Below are 23,252 nucleotides of genomic sequence, written 5' to 3' on the forward strand. Positions count from 1 at the left end.
GTGCAGAGCTGGGGCCTCGGTACTGGGATAAAACCGTATGGTGGAGCAGGTACTGGGATAAAACCTGCGTGGAGCAGGAATGAAGAAGTGCCTTTCCATGACCCCTGGAAGAGGCAGAGCAGCTGCTGAAGTGAGGAGAGGGAAACGAGCACTCACCGCTTGGATCCAGCTGCTGCCCTCCAGGTTGTGCCTTAAGACAATTTTTGCTGACAAACAGTGGGATTTTTTTTAACAGGATATTTTTGTAATCAGCCTTGACCATCACCAGCTCCTTGTGGCCGAGTCGATTAGTCCCTCTTCTTCCTTGCTTCCTCCTGCTTGACCCCTCTGGTCAAAACAAAACCTGGGCTGAGCGTTGCTGGTGCTCCAAGTTCAGGTTTCCATGGGGACTGTGTGCCCAGGGGATGCTGTCCTGGGAGGCACCGGACAACCCAGGAGATCTCTGAGACATCTGGGGACAGCACGCCAGGAATTGGGGATACTGTTTACGTGCTTTCCTGAGTATCCTCCCACCTGGCAGCATCGGCTCCCCCTTTCCTCTGCCTGCCCTCCTCCCATCCAAAAGGCAAATTAAAGGAAAAAAACCACCAAAATCCCAGAGCCAGGTGGGTACAGCCGGGTAGTAAACCAGGCGAGAGATGGCTGGAGCGCTTCCCATCAACCTGAACCCCACATGGGTACGGGTGACCCGATTCTACGTTGTACCTGCGGGATTCATAGATTTCTAGGTTGGAAAAGACCTTAGAGATCATCGAGTCCAACCATCCCTAATCCCCATTAAACCATATCCCTAAGTAGATCATCCACCCTATTCTTAAACACATCCAGGGATGGCGACGCTGGCTCAACTGGGAGAGCGGCCAGAGGCCAGCAGGAAAATCCTCCCCCCCAGCCACGTGGGATGCCGGTGTGCGAGCAGCAGTGCTGGTGGCTGGTGGAAAGTTACCGCAGACCTTATCTTCTTTTTTTCCCTTCCCCTGGACATGGACTTTGCCGTTGAGCTGGAAGCTTTTCCGCTGACCCGCGGCTCTTGCCGTGGTTTCCGACGGAGCTGCGCGGCGTGACTCAGCACCGAAGCTTTATCCGGCCACCTCTGCGTCTCACCCCTGTCTCGGTGGTGGCTGAGGTTTGGGTGCAACACCCCGCGCTGCTGGGTGGCCTGTGCCTCGGTTTTCCCAGGGAAAGGGCCGATCCCACACGTGCCAGCGGCCAGGAGCGGGCCACCTCCCCGGCCACCGCGCTCAGGCGTGAGGTTTTGAGCAGAAGACAGCCACGCACTTGTTATGGCAACAACCCGAACTGATGCTGTTTGTACTCGTCCTTCCTAGCAGATGCTCCAGGACCAGTCAGAATGTGTCCCAAATGAAATGGGAAGAGCGTTCTCCTCCATCAGTTGTCACTACGAACGGAGCGGCGCTCCGTAAAAACAGTCGCGCTTCCGCTTGAGCCTTAGGGAAGCTCAAACCTGTTTTGTTGTCACCATAGTATGGCCTCTGAGACCATGTACACAATCCAGCATATTTTTGAAAATATTCTGTTTTTCTTTTTTTTCATCAACTGGTTTGTGGTTTTTTTTTTTGTAATTTCTAAGTATTCCGAGCAAAGAGCCCAAAGCTGTCGTTATACCTCAAGAAAACCGCGACACCCACATCAGGAGCTGGAAGCACACTGGTACCAGTGCCTTTTTTTTTTTTTTTTTTTTTTTTTAGCAGGGACCTGGAAGCCAAAACCAATTCTCCCATTTATGACTGGGGTGTTTGTTGGTTTTAAGGTGGGAGATGGTGCTGCTGCCGCTCGCCTTCTAATAATCGGTTCAAAACACCCCCCCCCCACCATCCCCTGCCAAAAATCCAAACGGTTCCAGCAAAACACAAATGTTGTGTTTTCCTTCTAAACTAGCGTGGTGTACTGATTACCTCCGATTCAAATGGATCCGTGGACGAGGTGGGATTTTTTATAGTGTATTTATTAAAGACGTGAGACTGGAATTTGTACCTCGACGAATGCATCTCATGATTTAATATATTCTGAACTTGATACTCTGCTACAAAACACTCACTTTTAGTACAAATAAATATTTATACTTGTACCCAACTCTGACTTTGTAATTTTTTGGGGGGGAGGAAATTACTTCAGCACCTCCTGGCTGCTAAAACCCTGCAGAAATTGCAGGGGGGGGGTGATGCTGTACTGCTTGGTCTCATCCCATCCAGTGCACACACTGTCTACTGGTGACTGCTGTGGCCCATCAGGTCCTAAACAAGCTATTTGCCTGCTGGGAATGTCTGTGATGTTTGGAAAAACACAAAAAGGAGATTGGGTTTGTCCCTATTCCCGTGCGCTCAGTTTGATGCTTAAGCTCCCTGGAGGACACGCTGCACGCTCCCTCTGGTCAAACCAATTGAGATGGGATTCTCCAGCCTGTGCTGGAGCTTTACGGAGTAGGAAGCACCCTGGAAAAGCAAAGGAGGTGCAGGATGGCTTCCAAGCTGTGTTATACCTGAGGAAGGCCAGGCTGGTGCTGTAACAGCTACTGAGAGGGGCTGGGAGAACTTCCGAGTCAGAGCAGGCGCCGAAAAGGAATTGAATAGCTGGAGAACTTCATCTGGCACATGCATAATTCAAACCTCCTGAGAAAACAGCTTCCAGTAAGAGGGACCCCCTCCATGTTTAACTGGGGCTCTCCCAGAGTCGGCGTTGGCTCACACCGCTGCTTCCTGCCCCGTCACTAACGATGTGACTTGTGGGACTAGCATTCCCTATCCCAGACGTTTCAGATTTCCATTGCCCAGTGTTTCTGGTGTCCCTCTTTTCCTACGTCCTTCTGTTAGGGCAACATGCATTTACCACAGACCTTTTTCCTCGGCATCAAAAAGCAAAGTAATGATTAAATCATTAAAAAGTACCAAGTTCGGTACCCGAGGAGATGAAACTGGGTCAAACCAAGACCTACAGCAGCCCCGCGGGTTCCAACAATTCCCAGGACGTATTTCCGTCGCGTTGGGGCACGATCCATAGCATTGTAACAAGAAAAATCAAGTTATTGAAAACCTACCGACAGTAGCTTCACCAAAACACTTGTTGCCACTTACATTTTTAACCCTTTATCCCTACGTAACATGAACTTACTAAAACTGCCACCAGCGAGCACAGCAGAACGTTGCTTAAATCACATTTATAAACCTAAAACCTTTTCCCTTCTCTTCGCCTTGGCGGATCGGAGCACGTGGCAGAGCAAAACATCACGAAACATCCCCCCACACCTCAGGAATTGCGTGACACTCCATGGTACAACGCCACAGTGGGTCTTCCAGAGGAGATGAAATGGCAGCAAGCCCTCGTTGCAATGCAGAGTAGACCAGAAAGCCATAATTTCAGAGAGCTTGTAATATTCTAAGTGGGGCTTTATGAAAGGCCAGTTAAAGATTCTGCTCTGATTACTCACATCAAGGGAAAAAATACAAATAAACCCAGCATTCATTTAAAAAGTCCCAAAAAGCAGAACTCGTACAAAATAAAAACATATTCAAACATTTTTTACAGTAGTTTACTATCTTTACTAAATGGCACCAGGTTTCCAGTGGTCACGTGAAAGAAAAATCAGCAACATCTCAAGTTTTGCCTGGAAGTTACTCTAGAAGCAGATTTCCTATCTCCCTATTTGCTGCTAAAAGGAAGAAGTAAATCTGAACCGAGTATCGACGAATCTTTAATCTACACATCTTCTGGTTTGGTTTGACTCAGTAAGTAGAAAAGATTTTCCATGCTCGTCTTATCTACAGATTATGTCTGTATATATAAAAAAAAAAAAAAAAGTGTGGATATATACATTCCATACACGCACGCTCGAACGGACATACACGAACCGGTAACAGATCGTCTCCGCACCGGTGACTCGCTGAACCCCCGGAACCACGTCAGGACCTGCTTTAAGGCCACACAGTGCATCGACTATGGGACAAGACACAGGCAGTCGCTCTTGGTCTGGGCTGTATTTGTTCCACTTCATGGTCTACTTGTAGTTGCGTGGGACGAAATTGCAGTAACTTAAGAGTTGGTTGTATAAAAACGATTCCAGAAACAGATCTCCTTTATCCAAGGAACATCCCCGCTCCCACCCCCTGCCGCTGTTTTTGCTAACTGATTACCAAAGTGAAACTCAAATCACATCAGAAAATGGCCAAACGCGCTCGTTTGCCTTAATCTAAACTAACGTGCATGAGAACGTTCTGCAGCGTGGCATCCTTCGATTTCCTCATCTTCTCAATCGCCCTGTGGAGATCCTGCTGCTGCACGGGCCGAATTTCGTCCTCGTCGTGGCTTGGAAAGAAAGGAAAAAAGCAAGATGATTACTCAGGTGCTGCGGAACAGCTGTTCAAACGATGAGCAAGTCATCACTGAAAGCTCTGACATGGATCCAAAACGACACTGGAACCATGCCCCTGTCCACCCGTGTACTACCTGCACGTATGGGAGATAATGAGAAGAACATCTCAGCAAGTGGAGTTGGCGCGTGCAAGAGCGTTACCAGCGTGTAAGCCTGGTCATACAGTAACATCACCCCCTTGCTGGTTCCTGCCACCTCCAGCTTGACACCTTGGAACAAACAGTCTCGTTTTCCTAGTCCAAGTGAATAAAGGTGATTTACTTGTTGGGCTTTTTTGTTGTCAAGTGGCAATTTGTCAGGAAAAAAGAGAACTCCTGCTTTCTGCCAGTCATAGCAAGGTTTTCTGACCCTCTATAAAGTTGCAACTCACATCAGAAAACTCAAACTAATCACTGGACGGTGTGTAGCACCGGCAGCATTCACGATTGCTGTCCAGCTATCGCGACAGACGGAATAAAGACACCTACGTCTCTTCTCCACAGGCGGAATTCACGTATTCCCTGACGCAGAGGAGCGCTGCATCCCGGCACATTTCTTTCAGGTCGCTGCCTGAGAAGCCATCAGTCTCTTTAGCAACTTCGAGGAGATCTACGTGCCTGTCCACCTGTCAAAAACCAGAAGGACAGAGTGGGAAAACTCTGACGTCATTCACGTTGTCACCGAGGACAAGACACGGTCACCTCCAAGTAGAGGTTGGAGGTGACCGAGGTGCCTCCAAGGCACCTGTCCTAAGCAGATCCTTTTTAGTCTTGACTTTTTTTGAGAGGTGAAAGAAAATGATTTGATTAACTTACGCTTTGAACCCTCCAAGTAGTTCATTTTTTTTTTCTGGACGTTATTTGAAAGAGCACGTTTTGTTTTCATAAGCTGTCTTTGGACCAGTAACACAGCAAGGCTGGAAAAAGCTCCTGTCACACTTATGCTTTGTTGTTCCCACCTTCCAGTGCTGAACAGGAATTCCAAAAAACTCTCCAAAACTCAGTTGTCTGCCGAGTTACTGCACGACCACCCCTACAGCCACGCAACGGGGAACTCGGAGGCAAAATAACGTGTCCAACTCCCTGCGCTGGATCAGACTGAGCTCCTTCCAGCCCGTGTCCTTCCTTACAGACTCTCTGACAGCAGCCCCTTCCAGCACATTTTCCAACACATCAGTACTTCCTTCTCAAAAAGTTAAAGCCAAACTAGCCTAATAAAAGGCTGAAATTGTGAGATGATAACTTCTCCTAAGAGGGAAACTATCCTGTGGCGATGAAGGCAAAGCCCCAGGTGTGATCTGTGCTGCTTCCAGCTGTTCCTTCAACCCATGCACTCCCCAGGATAACCCAAAAACGCGCCAACATCCACCCTTGCAATTCCCCACCATCTCTCCTGCTTTTCTTGAAGGCCAAGGGTGACAGCGATGCCAGCCGGTTGGCTCCGATCTTGAGCTTGTACCCGAGCCCCAGCTAGCTCCCTGACCTCCTAGACCTGATGGCCTGAAGGCCATCAAGAACCCAACAGAGCAGCGCAGCTGGCTAGGAACGCACAGCATACGGCCACGTTGTGCAGCAGGCATTAACAAGGATTTCCTTTCAAGTGAGAAGGACAAAATCAGACTTTAAGACAGGCAGGGAAACGGAGGGTGACTACACCCGTCATGTGAAGGATGGCCAGGAAGTTTGTCACCCTGGCTGAAAATAAGTTGAGCTTCAGAGATCCAATTCCTCCTCCAGGATAACCGTAACACAGGCTGAATTGTTTCCCCTCCTCTGAAAAAGGTTATTTGTCTGGCTGTGATTCCCTGCCAGATGCTTGCTATACGTTGCGTTCTTTCAGGTCCATGTTCAGCAGCCAATTCAGGTTCCTGCTGATGGCCTTAAGGCCAAGGTGCCACAAGCCCCAGGCCCAGCTGCAGAGGGCAAGGAGCCCCAGAGCCCACCCGCACCCGAGGGCTGGGTGGCTGCAGATCTTCAGGGAGCAATTTCCCCCATATCTCAGTCGTTCGCAACGATGAGCTGGGATTTTCAGGTGTCCTTAAAAAAATTTAAAAATTTTACTAACAAATCGTATTTACTAGGATAGACCTCACCCAAGAGACACTTTGCAACCTCAACTTCAAGACAATTAATGCTGCAGACTAAATTTGGCAGGATCCTCCGACAACAGGTCCCGTATCCTGCCAGCAGACACTACCATACGATATTAGGAACAATTATCTACAGTAGTTTTCCTCTACATGAAATATGAACTATGGATCAAAGTGCAAAGAGCAGCACTATCAAAAAAATGTCATTCTTCCTTTCTTGACTTGAGCCAATAGACTGTAGAGTTTAAAAAAATTCGGTCTCTCTTCTCCCTGCTTCGTGATGTCTTGACACATGTTTCACCGATCAAAGTGATTTCCAAACAGGATTCACCTTCGGCATCTTTAGAGAGATATGTATATGATCTTGTTACGTAACGAGAAAATGGAGACAGAGAAATTAAGTAATTTTCCTCAGAGATGGTGATTCACCACAAAATCCACGGCTGCTGCTCCGACCGAGCCTCGTGCTTAAACCGGGAGGCAACTCTACTGCTTTAATTGAAAGCCACACCTAAACCCACAAAAGATTCTCAAGTTTTAATCAGAAATACCCTGCTAGATAATCTCTGCCTTCCTCCCAAACAGCCAATTACAAAACATGTTTTCTCCAACCCCAGAGCTTGCACTCAGGAGAACAGTAATACAGCAAATTAACCATTAAACCAAGCCTACTTACGTTTTCATTTTTCAAAATGAGCTTCAAGATTGCTTCTCTTTGTTTCAGAGCCTTAAACAGAGGAGAAGAAAGTTAACCAGAGCACAAAAATAAACACACGTGACATCCACCTCAACTTGGCATTGCGTAGGCCTTCGGTCACGGTTCAGCGACACAACCTGATCCCTCAAACCGGAGAGGTGATACACACCAAGGAAACCTCTCGGATGCCAAATCACTCGGCGAAACGAGATCCAGGGTACTCTGACTCCAGGAGCACGGAAAACAAAACATTGGAGCATGTAAGTAGAGGGAAAGGGAAAAACACACTGACATTCAGTCTTACTTTGCCCCAAGTGAAAGCAGCTGTCTCCCAAGATTTCCCATCATCTTTAACCGAGGGCAGACTCTCTAGATTCATAGATTTCATAGATTTCTAGGTTGGAAAAGACCTTAGAGATCATCGAGTCCAACTGTCCCTAATCCCCATTAAACCATATCCCTAAGTAGCTCATCCACCCTATTCTTAAACACATCCAGGGATGGGGACTCAACCACCTCCCTGGGCAGCCTATTCCAGTGGCTGACAACCCTTTCAGAGAAGAAATACTTCCTAACATCCAACCTGAACCTCCCCTGACTAAGCTTGTACCCATTTCCTCTTGTTCTATCACCCATCACTAATGTAAAGAGCCCTTCCCCCACCTCCCCACCATCCCTTCTCAAGTATTTGTAGGCTGAATACAGCCTACAAATCCCTAGATCTAGGGGATGCTTTCAGTATTTTGCTAAATCAGATGAAGAGGATCAAACTGTTGTGCTTAAAAAAATAAAAAATAATACCTATTTCTACAGATGATGCTCGGGAAATTTTAAGCAGTGTAAATCACATACTGCAATGAGGTTGCTGAAAGAAACAGTTAAGTCCTGAGCATGTCCTTCCTAGCAAGGTAAAACACAGGCAGCAAAGAGACTGCTTTTTGTGTCTCCCAAACCCAAACTTGTCCTAAATTCACTTGCATTGTCAAAAGAGAAAAAACTACTCCATGGATACTCTGGCAGCTGAACAAGCTATACTCTGTCTCGAAAAATACTTCTTCCATTTCCTTCTGCCTTGCAGACAATTTCTTAGGAGTAGTTTGGGGCATTTTCACCTCCAACTTGGTTACAAAACCTACAAGGCTTTAGCTGCTCTGCACACCCTCCCAACCCACAGCACGTAAACTACCTCAGCTCGCAATAAAAGGGCTGAAACCCATCTTGGTTGCATCACCAAGTACCACAGACAAGAGACAGGCAGTAAGTTCATGACATGGCTGTGGCAGGGTAAGAAAAGTTACTGCCTGTGCCCTAAGTGGCACCTCCTGTTGCAATTCTGATCCTGGGAGAGGAAGCCAACCCCTGTAATATCCTGAGGCGCTGTTACCTGCGGATAATTCAACCTTCTAACCATGGTTCTCGATAGAAAGACATGATAAAGTACTAAAATATCCATCCTTGCCCCTTACTAACTCAAGAAAAACTTGAGATGAGTAAGGTGTAGGAAACCCCGTGAGCAAGCACCACGAAAAAGCAGTTACTAGGTTATAAACGCTTTGTTTTGAAAAGCATCCACCCACAAGGAGTGAAAGCCAGTTCAAACAAGATGGGTCTGGGAACGTGACTACTGTCTTGCACAATCAAGAAGAGTTTTACTCCTCCAGTTCTAAGTTTCTGCAAAAAATGAATAATAAAGGGCATTTCTGGAGCCAGAAGGGAATATTGACGACCACGACTGAGCTCTTTATAATAATGACACAAAAAATGTCTTGTGATATCGCCAAGTGTTCAAAGGTGACTAAAATACCTTGAAAAGGATGGCAACAGCAAAACTTAGAGTAAGGGCAACCTTGTGATGGCTGCCCTAACTGATAAAGGCCTTAATTACTGCCTGTTTGGTGAAATTGTAGATGCTCCATCCCTGGAAGTGTTCCAGGCCAGGTTGGATGAGGCTTTGGGCAACCTGGTGTAGTGGAGGGTGTCCCTGCCCATGGCAGGGGGGTTGGAACTGGATGATCTTTGAGGTCCCTTCCAACTAACCGCTCTGTGATTCTATGATAAAAGACTCAAGGAATCAAGATTTCTGTGAGAAACTTCACTTTAAAAAGCAAAGCTATATATGTGCTTCTAAAAAACTAAAACCAGCTACAAAATAACACAGTCTGTCTTGGAGAAAAAACCCGGTGCTGGGTGTTTCCTGGCGGATACGGCCCGTAGCTCGGTCACCAGGCACGTTGCTCAGGTGACTCGCCACAACTTACAGGTTGGTTGATGTGAAAGCGGGTGGGCATTCTCCTCATGATGGCGGAGTCCAGGTCCTGAGGACGGTTGGTGGCTCCCATCACTATCACCTGTATGCACCAGCAGAAAAAACTAGTCAGCCTGAAACCAGCTTCCCAAAACGTCGCCACGTCGGAGTTTCAAAGCCAAACACGCCAGACTTCCAGATACCAAGAACATCAACATTCAAGGAAGCTACACAAGGTTTCTTGGTACTCATTTCAGCAACTGGATTTAAACAGGCAGCTTAAACGAGCATTGGTACCACAGAGTGCCATCTGGGTGGAGATTTTTACGTTAGTCTGAAGCCTTCTGAGCCCAGTTTGAAAGTTCAAACTCTGAGCAGTAACCCAAAACTGCTTCTAAGTCTTGTCGATGTCTCTTTAGTTCCTGGGTGGGCTGGAAGGTACTTGAAAGGAGACGTTTCGATAAGGTATTAAAAAAAAATAAATAAAGTGGCATTTTTGTGCTGTGTTGGGAGGGGAAAAAAAAAAAAAAGAAAAAAAAAAAAAGAAAAAAAAGGGCAATGAGTTCATCAGGATGACCAAACGGGCAGCTTGCACTAAAATGTTGTTTCTTTTTTCAGCATGAAAAAAAAAAAAAAGCTCTAGAAGTCAGTAAGAAGCAAACCAGTACACTGTACCAGCAGCACCACAGATGTGTGCAAGCCAAGTTCAACACAAGGAGAGCGTTTCCCTCACTTGACCGCGGTCCAGCTCGTAGTTGAAGAACCAATTTACGTGCCACTCACATCAGCCTTGCTTTCTCATTTGTTACTCTAAGTTATGTACACTGTCAACAGCCAGTCAGGAAAGTGAAAAATGCCAGGGAAATTCATCTCCCATCGAGACAGTTTCCTGACATGCTTCTGGGTCTTTTGTCTGGGGTCACTGTTGCGCAGCCAGGGCCGGGCTGTGTCCCTGAACAGAGCCACCATGCCATCTAGAGGCTTATTTATCCGGTGGCAAATTGCCATGTGCAGAAAAAGCCCCAAAAGCTCATTTTTCGCCAGGGCTCCGGCGTTCTTCACCTCCTAGAAAGCCTCACGCACGGAAGCGCTTCGCTCTTGCCGGCGTGCCAATGTTTGGCTGAGCTGCCTCTTGCAGAGGGGCATCGATGTACCCATGCCAGGTGTCCCCAGGGTCTGCATCGAGGCTCAACACGTTGTTCCCTCCGTGCTGCCGGAGCTGAGGAGCCTTCCCAGAATCATAGGATCATAGAATGGTTAGGGCTGGAAGGGACCTTCAAAGGTCATCTAGTCCAACCCCCCTGCAAGGAACAGGGATATCTCCAACTAGATCAGGTTGCTCAGGGCCTCGTCCAACCGGGCCTTGAACGTCTCCACGGATGGAGCATCCACCACCTCTCTGGGCAACCTGTTCCAGTGTTCTACAACTCTCATGGCTGGGAGGCTTTGGCTGCAGGTTCTGAAGAAGGTGGGAACGCTCCAGAGCGCCAACGCGGCTGCACGGGGCTCCCAGGCTTGAGCTGTCCCTTCCAGAAGCACAGCTCAGTTTTCCAGGCGCTGTGCCCACGTTCCTGGAGGACTCAAGACTACATCCTTGGCACGTTTAGCCCCGAGCTGAACACACTTTCAGGTGCCATCGGCACAGGAAGAAATAACATCCATTGCGACACTTGATTTACAACTTCCTCCTGGTATTTGGGATTTTTGTTACCGTTAACGAAAGCCAAATTTCATCCTTATTCAAAGGAAATTTGTTTGGCAAGGATGAGACGAGCAACCCGAAGCTCCCAAGCAAACATCTGTAATTAACCAAATTAACAGCGAGGTGGCTGTCAAAAACTGAGACGTGGCTTAAAGAACGCTTCCTGAACTGCGATGCCATCTCGGGGAGGAGCTCGAAACACGGCATTGAAACCAAACATTCCTGCGGAAAAAATCCCAAAAATCAGCCCCCTGCGGTGTCTCCAGCCGACTGGTTTTTTTGGGTTTTACTTGGGTGGCTCCCTGCCCCGCAGAGACATCCAGGAGAGGGGTGAGAGTGTCATGTTCAGGCTCCGAACGCCGAACTCGAGCGACGGGCAAGACCACGTACTGCCTTACTGCAGGGAAGGAAAAACTTGACTTGTTCCCAGAAGCTGGCACTATATTGCAGGGAAAAAGATAATATTTTCAAACACTGGAAGAAATGTGTGCTTGCAAGATCACGTTAGGTGCCAGTTAAGTGTTCTTACCATCGGCCTCTTATTAATGGTAAGCAAACACTTGGCTTTAAAGCCCCTCAGTACAAGCAGTCACTGTGTCCTGATCAGTTTTGGAAAAAATCAACTGGAAGAAGTCTTTAGCGCAAGCTTGAGAGAGGAGGAAAAGCAGATTTTGCAAAGAAAGAACTAATGGAGGTCAGAGCCCTGGAGCCAATCCGAAAAAAAATACAGATTTTCAGATTTGTTAATTTTAATTCATTTCAGATTTTTTTAAATTTAATTAAATCTCAGATTTTTTTAATCTGAAAAATACAGATTAAAAAGATGAAAAATTCAGATTAAAAAGATGAAAAATTTGAAATTGGAGAATAGCCACCCTTTTTAAAGGCCTTACAAAGCTTGCTCCAGGTGACAGTCAGAAGCATACCGAGCAGGCTTTCGGCTATGCCAAGTTCGAGTCGTTTGTTTCATAAATGTTTTTTGTTTTGTTTTCACGACATCAGCAGCTTTTGCATTTTTTTTTTTCTCTCCAAAACACAAGACTTCTGTTGAGATTATGGGAGGGGGACGGAAGCGTACGGGAATAATGGGATGGAAGCAGAACTTGTCTTTCAACAAGCTCAACTTCCCTGCCCTTTCAGATCAGCTCCAGAGTCTAGTGCTTGTCCAATGCTTTCCTGGAAAAAAGCAACCAACCTGCAATCTGAGAATACTCAGACCTTTCCATACCTTCCCTGAAATCCAAGATTCACTTCACCAGAAGAGAGTATTGTGGACGAAATGTTTTTCAAAACGGTTTAAAATTCCCGATGTTGGCAGCTCAAACTTTACCGCTTTATTACTGAGACTTTGGATACTTCTGAAAACACCACCTCTTAATGAAAACCAAAATACCTGCAAAAATAGTTTCCTCGGGAAGAAAAATGATCTATTACTAGAACTCATTTCATTCCTGTAGCATACTGGTAATCACCAACGCTGACTGGTAAAGAAACTCTTCTGGCAACGCCTACGTGCGATCTGCTGCTCTCCCAAACGGCTCGATGCACAATAACCGAGGGGGAAGAAGCAAATTATTTTTCTTGTTGTCCTTTGTACTTACTTGGCAGTTGTAATCAGTGTCCAGTCCGTCCCACAGACTCATGAACTGGGCTTTCATCATAGCTGTAGCTTCGTGGTCGGAACTCGAGCGGCTTCGTAGGAAGGAATCTGTATTCAAGGATTCAGTAAAGCGGTTTACTTCCAATCCTGCCACAGAAACCACGCTCTCTGATTTCTCATGTGCAGACCTGTGCTGTTCTCTGTCTTATAAGCACATTTTTTTAAATAAACGTTCTCAACAAATGAAAAATATTTCTTATGATGAAGAACAGGAAAGTGGAATCACCCCACGTTTTTAAGCGCATCTTTTAAATTACGTTACACAAGTATGAACCTACCACGAAATACACAGTTCCTCCTAATTTGCCACCATGACTTCACAATACTACTTGTATCACTAAACCTTGTCCCACTATCGTTCTCTTTAAGGAACAGGTGACAGCAGATCAACACACCCATCGACTTGAACCTAGTTTAACGTCACCCTGCTACAGGTAGTTACAAAAAAAAGACAGCTTTTTACCTATTTCGTCAATAAAAATGATGGACGGTTGGAGCTTTATAGCGAGGGAGAAGACAGCAGCAGCCAGTTTTTGAGACTCTCCGTACCATTTGTCCGTCAGCGTGGAAGGCTGGAGATTAATAAAGCGACAACCTGCTTCCTTCGCTGTGGCTTTGGCGATCAGCGTTTTGCCGCAACCAGGAGGGCCGTAGAGGAGCACTCCTGGAAAAGGAACAGCGTTAAGGGTCTCTGGTAGCTGCACAGGAAACGTGGTGGTGGGACAGACCCGACGGGCTGGAACAGGCTGCCCAGGGAGGTGGTGGAGTCCCCATCCCTGGAGGTGTTTAAAACCCTGTGGATTTGGTCTTGAGGAACATGGTTTAGGGACCCTGACAGCGCAGGGGGAATGGTTGGGCTCGATGATCTTGAGGGTCTCTTCCAACCAGATGATTCTTTGATTCTATGACAGTGTCCAGGCTTGTGTTGCATCCAAGATAAGAAACCAAGCCACACAGCGTTCCATCAAATCAATTACTGAGTTATTTAAGACACCCTTGTTATAAAATTAAAGCTAAGAGCATCTAAAAACAGGTATGGTGAAGCTGAAGAGAGACATTTGTCTGAAAGACGATCGTTTTATTACTGTGACTATACAGGTTACATAAAATTAAAACCCTATTTATTTCCTCTACGCATTGGACGGCCCTTGTTTATAGCCAGTTTCGGCCTTCCGAATAAAACTTAGAACAGAGAAGGAAGAGGATAAAAAAAAAAACAAAAAAAAAAGAGCCCACAAACATTTTAAACAAATTACTCGCCATTAAATATGACATCTCATGTTATTTTTAAACTTGTCATAGTGAAAGAATTCACAGGAGTGAATTTACGTAGTTGTAAAGGAAATAATTTCAAGAAAATATTAAGTCAAACAAGCCTGAAACCCAGAGGATTGCTAGGGTTTTTTTTTTTTTCTGTTTATGTGACTGATGACCACAAACATAATTACTCTGGAGCAATGACTTCCTATTAACACACAGTGCAAGCCACTAGTAAAACTGGGGAGCTTGCCCTATATGGAAAGTCTGCTTTAAAAAGATAAATAAAAAATACTTTTTTCCTTCAGCTTATTAGATCATGACATTAAAGTAATTTTCCAGACAGTTTTAATTTGTGACTTAAACAGAAAGCAGCCTGGAAAAACTAAACCAGTTTTAAACTAAACTTTCATTTTCCATCACTTAGGACACAAAACTGAGATGGTCACAGATACAGGCAGTAATTAACAGTTTTCACAGAATTTTCAGAAGACAGGATTCTAGGGATCAGAGCAGAAAAGATAAATTTTGACGTTGTGTCCAACATTTTAGGTTCAAATTCTGCTTGTTTGGAAAGTTAATTTGTCACCCGTCTGTCTCCTTACTGCCTCAATACCGTGCAAGTCACTCCAGAGAAAAACCAAGGGATCTCCAGAGCAAAAATGGGATCTGTCTCTTTGAATGACTGGAATTTCTAAGACTAGAACACAGAGATGCCTGCAAGATCAGCTTACGGTGAGGTCTCATGTTTATGACTTACGTTTCTATGATACCACAGAAATATTAACCAAGTACACAAAGCTGTACCTCAGCTCACCTCTGCCAGAGGACAAGACGGGGTACAAGAAGAAAAAAAATGGACAATTTAGGCAGTTAAAAACGCAGGCTACATAGATTAGTGCACCAAAACGTAACATCAATAACCAAAAAGCAATTATTGCTTCATTACTAGCATGAAACTTATTCACTAGAGCTTGATTTCACGGCAAGAGAAGAGGAAAAATCTGAGGCTTTTCCTTGGCATCAGTCCTAATGGTTGCACTTTGGACTGGCAACCCACTTCCTCTTTCCTTTCTGAGTAATTATAACTTCTTTTTTTTTTTCTTTCTTTTTTTTAATTACATTATTATTATGTATTTATTATACTACCGTAACATTTCCTTCCTACCTTTTGGTGGCTGTAGGAGCCTGGAATTCTCAAACAAGTATTTCTTCTTGATGGGCAAAATAACGGTGTCTTTCAAATCTGTAATAACATCATCTAAGCCTGCAATATCATTCCAGGTTACCTAATACAGAAAAACAGCATTACAAACCATCACCACAGTCCCTGCCAACAAAAAACATCCACAAGCTTCAAAGTAGTGCAAGGCCTCAAAAATAAAAAAGGCAAGTGATTAAAAATATTCTGCTCTCAACGATGCGATTCTAGTTTTAAATTACAGGAATATTTTCTACGTTATCTCCATAGATACGTATATATGACAAATAACGTAATCCAAAGTCAAAATCAAGATTTCCCACGCCTGAAGTGCTTTCAGCAGAGTTAGAGGGAAAACAGTTTCTTACGTGCATGCTAAGGGGGTCCACGAGATGTGCAGCAATACTCATTTCGTATTCAGTCAGCTTGACGTTCTTCACTCCAATTTGCTTCATTAGTTTTTCAGCCTGGGGGAAATAAAACGCCAAGAAAACGAGAGAAAGAAAACTGAACGCTTAATTCGGAAATTAGTTGTTCAAGAACTGCCACTTGGAGTCTGAAAAAGCTTCTCCACAAGCCACGTTTGAGAAGAGCTCGCATCTTTCTCAAGTGGAAGGGTTCTGCTGTTTCCTAACGACTAAGTCATATGTCTCAGTTCCCATCAAACAAGCCTCACACCAGCCCCCCCGCCCCCAAATCCACAAGCCGTACATTATGACCTGAAAAGCAACAGAAATAAGCATTAAAACACAGAGTTTGTGGTTCAGAACAGGTTTGCAGACATGGGGGCAAGCTCTGTACGGAACAATTTCCATAATCCCTACAGGAGTTTGCAAAGCTGAGACAGGTATGTTTCACTTCAAAAAAAAAAAAGCCCACTGGACCTCACAAACTTTGTATAAAAAGCCTGAAACTTGTTATTAAATAAAACTCCAGAGTTCTTTCACATGCTTAGTAATCTTCATTCACAACCCTGCAAATAACACACACACTTTTTAATTGGAGATATAATTGTGTTATTATAAAAAGCACGCCTCCCTCCAAACATCCACGGCACTGTATCAAGGAGAGATTAATCTATTTTTAAGGGGGGAAAAAAAAAAAAAAAGACAATTCACAGAAGTCAATTTTTTGGATGTACTCAATGTTTTCTTTTTCTCAATTTAAAAGGAAAAGTCATTTGTGGCATCAACACGCTTTCGCAATCCAGTTTCTCTTTACACTCGAACTCGTGGCTAAGTCTGACGTGCTTTGGGGATACTGCAGCCTCTTATATAACAGCTGGCACCAGCACAGATTGTGAAAGCTGATTTTTAAAGCGGGCTCAATTTTGGAACTAAAGATTTCATTGCAAAAAAAATAAAATAAAATAAATCACCCAAACAGAATCGGGTTGCTCAAAACTGCTGTGTGAACCTGTGAAGTTCGTGTCAGCCAGAAAACTAAAAGAAGTTGCAACGTTCCCTTCAATACCTTCCAAGGGAAACATTTAATTTTTGGTTCTGAAATGCACCCTAAATCTTTTCCCAGAGCGTTCACCACCACGAACCATTCCAGTTCAACATAAGGAATGAGGCTTTTCACTTTTTTTCCTCCCCTCTCCAGGGCGTTTTGACTGTGACTGCAGGTGGGGGGAGAAAAGAAGGAGAGGGACAAAGTGCAAGTTATTCTTAAAAAGGAATTTGGACAGCAGTGTTACTCTTTGTCAGGAGTAACCACAGCCCCTGCCTCTGCCATAAAGCTGCCAAAAAAGCAGCAGGGAATTAAGTTATTCCTGCTCCAGGTTTTAAAAAGCAACCAGGAGAGCATTATTTAAGGTGACTGCTGCTGAGCAAAGTTGTCACAAGCAGGAATGGCACTGGGACCACACACTTATGGATAATCAGGAGACAACATCGCGCTCCGGTTCAACTGTTTTTCCACCATTTCAAGCTAGAAATTGCCACTTGTTAAAGAATGTAAGCACTGAAAAGGCTAACAGTCTAGATCCTAAGATTTACTAAAAAATACTGCTTTTTTTTTTTTCCAATTATCATTCCGCATGCTTTTGTAGATTGCTTCGTTGGTTTTGGCCAGTTCGGTTTCCAACCAGCAGATTTCTCTGCATGAACAGTAATGAATGAGAGAGTGTTTCGCAGAAAAATAATAAATAAAACAAAATCCTACCTGTTTCTGAGCTTCTACTTTCTGCTTTCTGGTGGGATCGATGGCGTCGACCATCCACTTAATGGTAAAATACGTTACAGCACCAAATATGGTTAAACGAAAAATTAATCCGACCACTTCATTCCGGCTCAGGGGACGTGAAAACGCTTCGGCGTGGACCATTTTGCCTCTCGACACTATGCAAGAAAAAGCACAGGGAGGGAGAGAAAGAGAGAAAATGAAAGCTGAGAAGATACCTGCCTCATATTTAAACACCGTTTTATAAAAACTATTTGCCGTGCTCGCGGCGGGCGTAAAGCTCACCGCGAAATTATAACGAAATATCTCACCAGTAGCACAACCCCAACATACAAAACTGCTTAAGATTAAAGCTGAAAGTTCCAATTCCACTTTCTGGAAGCTGAGAAGAAACGGTAGCAACAATTTGAGGCCCCACTTCTTGATTGACTACATGCAAAAAGGTCCTGATTCCCCTCTTCCCTCAAGACATCTGCAGTCCTTTCAGCTCTCCGATACCCTAATAAAGGAATACCAAGTTTATATTCCCTTTAAGACTGACATTTTGTGACTGTTATTGACCCAAGAACGCTAAGTCACGGAGACAAAGATAGCTGCGTTATTTCCACCGGGAGTTCTTTTCCCTAAGAGGAAGTTTAAAGTCCAATTGACACGTTAAGGAGCGATCGACGACTTGTACTTGACTAAAATGAGGTTAAGAGCCAGAGCCTCTGCCTGGCAGAGTTATTTTGAGTTATTAATATCCCTGGAAAACTGAAAACGCTGGATGTGGCACACAGCTATCAAGGGAAAAGGCTGGCTGCTGCTCGAGCCAAACCCAGAAAGTACAGCACCTTCAAATCGAGGGAGTGTGCTGCAGAGAAGGAAAAATCTCTTCCTAAAACATTGAAAAACGACTCCTAAAATCGAGGTCCTCTTTCCCCAACCTACTTTCTCCTCAACAGGCGGGGCTTCTGCTTGAGAATCTCCAAGGCTCTCCTCGTTGGGTGCCCGTTTTTTCCCACTGCAAGGGCAAAAGCAGTGGCAACTCCTTTGGCAGCTTCCAACGCTCTCTGGCTGGTCTCCAAACCGAGCCGTCGGCCAGCGAAAAGCCGGACTACCTGCAGCCAAGATATCCTTGAATCCCCCCTCGCCTGGCTAGCGGTCGCGTTCTGTCCACCCCGTATTCCACCCAAAGCGATGCCATCCCATAAATTCTGCATACCAGGACTCCACAGACTGGAATTACGAGAGGCACCGGAATACATTTACCAAAAGACGTCAACGGCTGGCTACTATATTCCAGTGTGGATCACTAAAACGGTTCTGTGCTTTTCTAACTCTTTGTTCTCTGGCTAGAAATTTAAAAATCAAGGCTGCTGCTGCGCGTACCTGCTTGGAAATCAAATAAAATTTGCCTGCTTAGGCATCTAAGCATGTGATGCACGTTTTCTTAAGCCTGTAAAATAAAAGGGCTGTATATTCAGCGAACAAGGAAAAAAAAAGCTTCCAAAAAAGCCCCCAAACCCAATGGAAAAGCCCGCTTCTGACGCAATCCTTGCTCTGCACACCACTAAAAGTCTTCATCAGGAGAGAATTCTAAGGGTGACCTTTCTAAAGGAAGCCCCGCGGACCCCACGTGAATTTTAGCATGTATTTTCTGGGCAAACTGCTACCGGTTAACCAAACTAAACTCCAGTTAACCGGACGGCAAACTCTAGTTAACCAGACTAAACTCCCGTTAACCAGACTAAACTCCAGTTAACCAGACTAAACTCCAGTTAACCAGACTACACCCCAGTTAACCAGATAGCAAACTCTAGCTAACCAGACTAAACTCCAGTCAACCGGACTAAACTCCCGTTAACCAGACTAAACCCCAGTTAACCAGACTACACCCCAGTTAACCAGATGGCAAACTCTAGTTAACTGGACTAAACCCCAGTTAACCAGACTAAACTCCCGTTAACCAGACTACACCCCAGTTAACCAGGTTACACACCAGTTAACCAGATGGCAAACTCTAGTTAACCGGACTAAACTCCAGTTAACCGGACTAAACTCCCATTAACCAGGCTACACCCCAGTTAACCAGATGGCAAACTCTAGTTAACCGGACTAAACTCCAATCAACCGGACTAAACTCCCGTTAACCAGACTAAACCCCAGTTAACCAGACTAAACTCCAGTTAACTGGACTAAACTCCCGTTAACCAGGCTACACCCCAGTTAACCAGATGGCAAACTCTAGTTAACTGGACTAAACTCCAGTCAATCGGACTAAACTCCCGTTTACCAGACTACACCCCAGTTAACCAGACTAAACCCCAGTTAACCGGACTACACCCCAGTTAACCAAATGGCAAACTCTAGTTAACCAGACTAAACTCCCGTTAACCAGACTACACCCCAGTTAACCAGGCTACACACCAGTTAACCAGATGGCAAACTCTAGTTAACCGGACTAAACTCCAGTTAACCGGACTAAACTCCCATTAACCAGGCTACACCCCAGTTAACCAGACTAAACCCCAGTTAACCAGGCTACACCTCAGTTAACCAGGCTACACCCCAGTTAACCAGATGGCAAACTCTAGTTAACTGGATTAAACTCCAGTCAACCAGACTAAACTCCCGTTAACCAGACTAAGCCCCAGTTAACCAGACTAAACTCCCGTTAACTGGACTAAACTCCTGTTAACCAGGCTACACTCCAGTTAACCAGATGGCAAACTCTAGTTAACTGGACTAAACTCCAGTCAATCGGACTAAACTCCCGTTAACCAGACTAAACCCCAGTTAACCAGACTAAACTCCCGTTAACTGGACTAAACTCCTGTTAACCAGGCTACACCCCAGTTAACCAGATGGCAAACTCTAGTTAACCGGACTAAACTCCAATCAACCGGACTAAACTCCCGTTAACCAGACTAAACCCCAGTTAACCAGACTAAACTCCCATTAACTGGACTAAACTCCCGTTAACCAGGCTACACCCCAGTTAACCAGATGGCAAACTCTAGTTAACTGGACTAAACTCCAGTCAATCGGACTAAACTCCCGTTAACCAGACTACACCCCAGTTAACCGGACTAAACCCCAGTTAACCGGACTACACCCCAGTTAACCAGATGGCAAACTCTAGTTAACCAGACTAAACTCCAGTCAACCGAACTAAACCCCAGTTAATCAGACTAAACCCCAGTTAATCAGACTAAACTCCAGCTAACCAGACTACACCCCAGTTAACAGGACGACACCCCAGTTAACAGGACGACACCCCAGTTAACAGGACTACACCCCAGTTAACCGGACTACACCCCAGTTAACCGGACGGCCACACCGCAGCTCGGTTTAGCTCCGCCCGCCCGCGCCTCAAATACTCAAGGAGAAACCGAAAGGAGAAGGGGCCCGATCCTGCTGGGGGCCCGATCCTGCTCTGCTCCCGACCCCCCCCCCCCCCCCCCCGCCCGCCCCCGAGCCCTCGGCCCGTTCAAGGGCTCGGCGTGACCCCCCCGTTCACCGCGAGGAAGCGGCCGGTTCCCGGTCGGGCCGCCGAAACCACCGCCGCCCCCGGGGGCTGAGCGGAGGGACGGGGCCGGGCCGCGCCCTGCAGCCCGCCGGGCACGGGCAGGAGCGGGGCTCGGGGGGCCCGGCCATGGCGGCGCGGCGGGGCGAGGCGAGGCGAGGGCGGCACCGGGCCGGCCGCGCCGCCCGTGACCTTCCCGCCGCCCGGCGGGGACCGGCGGGGCGGGGGCTGCCGCTCGCTCCGCCGCCGCGCTGTTCACTCACTCACTCACTCACTCACCCCTCGAGCCGGGCTCTCGGGCAGGCGGCGCGGCGGCGGCCGCACGGGCGGAGGAAGGCGGAGGAAGGCGGCGGAGAGCGGGCCCGGGCTCGGCGGCGGCGCGTCCGGCGCTTCCCGGCTCCGACCGGCGCCCGCCGCCCCGCACGAAGGTTCCGCCGCGGTAGCCCGGGGGCTCCCCGCGCCCTGCCCCGGACACGCTCCGGTTCCTCTGGGAAGCAGCGGCGTTTCCCAGTTTGGAAAACGCAGGGATTGGAAGGATTTGGGATGCTCCTGGGAGCTGCCGGAATTATTTATTCAAAATAATCAAAATCTGAGCGTTCGTCGGTAGTTTGCTAACAGCTATGGAGGTGCTGGTTTTCCCGTTTCAACTTGTGATGGAAACGTTGGAGTCACTCCAACAGAATATAGGAATAGAATACAGGAACAGGAAATGTCCAGAAGAAGGTTAAAATATAGGAACAGAAAAATGTCCACAAAAAGGTTAAAATAAGGGGATCTCTGTAATAAGTGTAATTGGTGCGAAGTTTTGGCAGCTCGCCTCCAACCCTTCTGCTCTCGTGTCGGTGCCTCGGAAGTTTTAAAGCCTTTCCGACCTAGCTTTGCTCCCGGGAGAGCCTTATCACTTTTATTCTTCATACATTGTCCAGGGGCTTCCTAGTGAAATCAGGAGCAGCTGCCTTTTCCTACGACGGCGATTTTATCACGGGGCATTTTTAAATGTCACCCTGTGTACAAGAACGCAGATGCTTCGTCACCGAGGATGCTACTGATACGGACCAGGACCTGTGGAGCAGATCTACTGCTTCTGCTCCATCATCTCTCCACCACCACCACCTCAGGTAGAGAACGTGATGCCAAATTTCCTTCCCGCAGCTGACCTGGCTCGTGCCGAAACTCAGGCACGCTCTCCAGTGACCCCAGTGGGATGTTATCCACCTCCCCAGTGCCTGTCATTGCATTGGCAACACGTGGTGTTTCTGTCATTAAAAACACGTGCAAAAAAAAAACCCTCACGTTCTCAACGTGATTGTGATTTTACCAAAGTGCTGTTCCAGCAGTTTGGGTTCGGTTCCATTTATTGGCTTAATATACACCAACCCCCCCTAAACATTAAAAAAACCCAAAGTTTTGAAACCATTTTTGCTTTTTCATCAGGATGGATGAATCAGTATTTCCCTCCTATTGCTTTGTGTGCTGTAGCTCTTCCGAATAAAAAGTGTATTTAATCAGAAAATAAATGTATCAATGTCCAAATGTACCCACTGATGTGCAGAAGGCCACCCTTTTCTGCTGCTCCTCCAGTCTTTGGCGGTAAGTAAGATGATAATTGAGAGAATTTTTTTTTTTTCCATCAGTGTAGAATATGTGAGCAGTTCCCCTTTGATGTTTTAAAAATGAGCTGGATATAATCAGCCATGCTGATGGCTTTTGCTGTTAATTTGAGGCTCGTACTCGTTCTTGCAATCACGCCTTTTGAACAGAAAAAGGATAATCCGTCGTTTCACCGTCTGTGTTTCATGAACTAGGAAAACGCTATTGTGTCCAATTACCATCACCGTAGGAAAATATTTAGGACCACCTGTTTTTCCTCTCACTCTTAAAAGAAAATGACATCTGTTCTGCTGCAATTAAGGAGAAACGCAAACACGCACACAAGTAATAAAAGCTCGAAACCTGTATTTTGTTCACTGCTATTTGACAGCTGTGGCGGTAACCTTTGAAAGAAATCCTCTGCTGAAAAATATTTAACAAAAATTGTGAGAGATGCAATTTTTCAGAAGTCAGATTGAAGGTGAGGTTGATGCAGAATGCGTAAATTGCATCGGGTCCTAATTTCTCAAACTATTGAGAGATTACCATTTCTTGAACAAACAGTTCTTAAAAATGGTGAGAAACACCAAATTCATCCTGCTTTCCTAAATAGTCTCAAAATCTCTACATAGAATCATAGAATCATGGAATGGTTTGGGTTGGAAGGGACCTCAGATCATCTAGTTCCAACCTCACTGCTATGGGCAGGGACACCCTCCACTACACCAGGTTGCTCAAAGCCCCATCCAACCT

At 46.0% G+C, this 23,252-nt stretch overlaps 1 protein-coding gene across 2 annotated transcripts; it reads right to left on the minus strand.

The window, feature by feature from the left end:
* Positions 1 to 3,800: 3,800 nt before the first annotated feature.
* On the minus strand, positions 3,801 to 21,211 carry ATAD1 (ATPase family AAA domain containing 1). Of its 2 annotated transcripts, XM_086616327.1 has the most exons (10): positions 21,189 to 21,211; positions 17,384 to 17,559; positions 15,586 to 15,684; positions 15,185 to 15,305; positions 13,223 to 13,423; positions 12,701 to 12,807; positions 9,411 to 9,500; positions 7,132 to 7,182; positions 4,855 to 4,991; positions 3,801 to 4,320 (listed from the first exon to the last, which is right to left on the minus strand). In XM_086616327.1, the coding sequence occupies exons 2-10, from the start codon at positions 17,543 to 17,545 to the stop codon at positions 4,200 to 4,202; spliced, it is 1,089 nt and encodes a 362-aa protein (XP_086472453.1). In that variant the 5' UTR covers positions 17,546 to 17,559; positions 21,189 to 21,211; the 3' UTR covers positions 3,801 to 4,199. The 2 variants fall into 2 exon arrangements, with proteins under 2 accessions (XP_086472453.1, XP_086472454.1); XM_086616328.1 differs by lacking the exon at positions 7,132 to 7,182.
* Between the last annotated feature and the right edge of the window lie 2,041 nt (positions 21,212 to 23,252).

Source organism: Tauraco erythrolophus, chromosome 9, assembly GCF_009769465.1.
Source record: "Tauraco erythrolophus isolate bTauEry1 chromosome 9, bTauEry1.pri, whole genome shotgun sequence".
Taxonomy (NCBI): Eukaryota; Metazoa; Chordata; class Aves; order Musophagiformes; family Musophagidae; genus Tauraco; species Tauraco erythrolophus.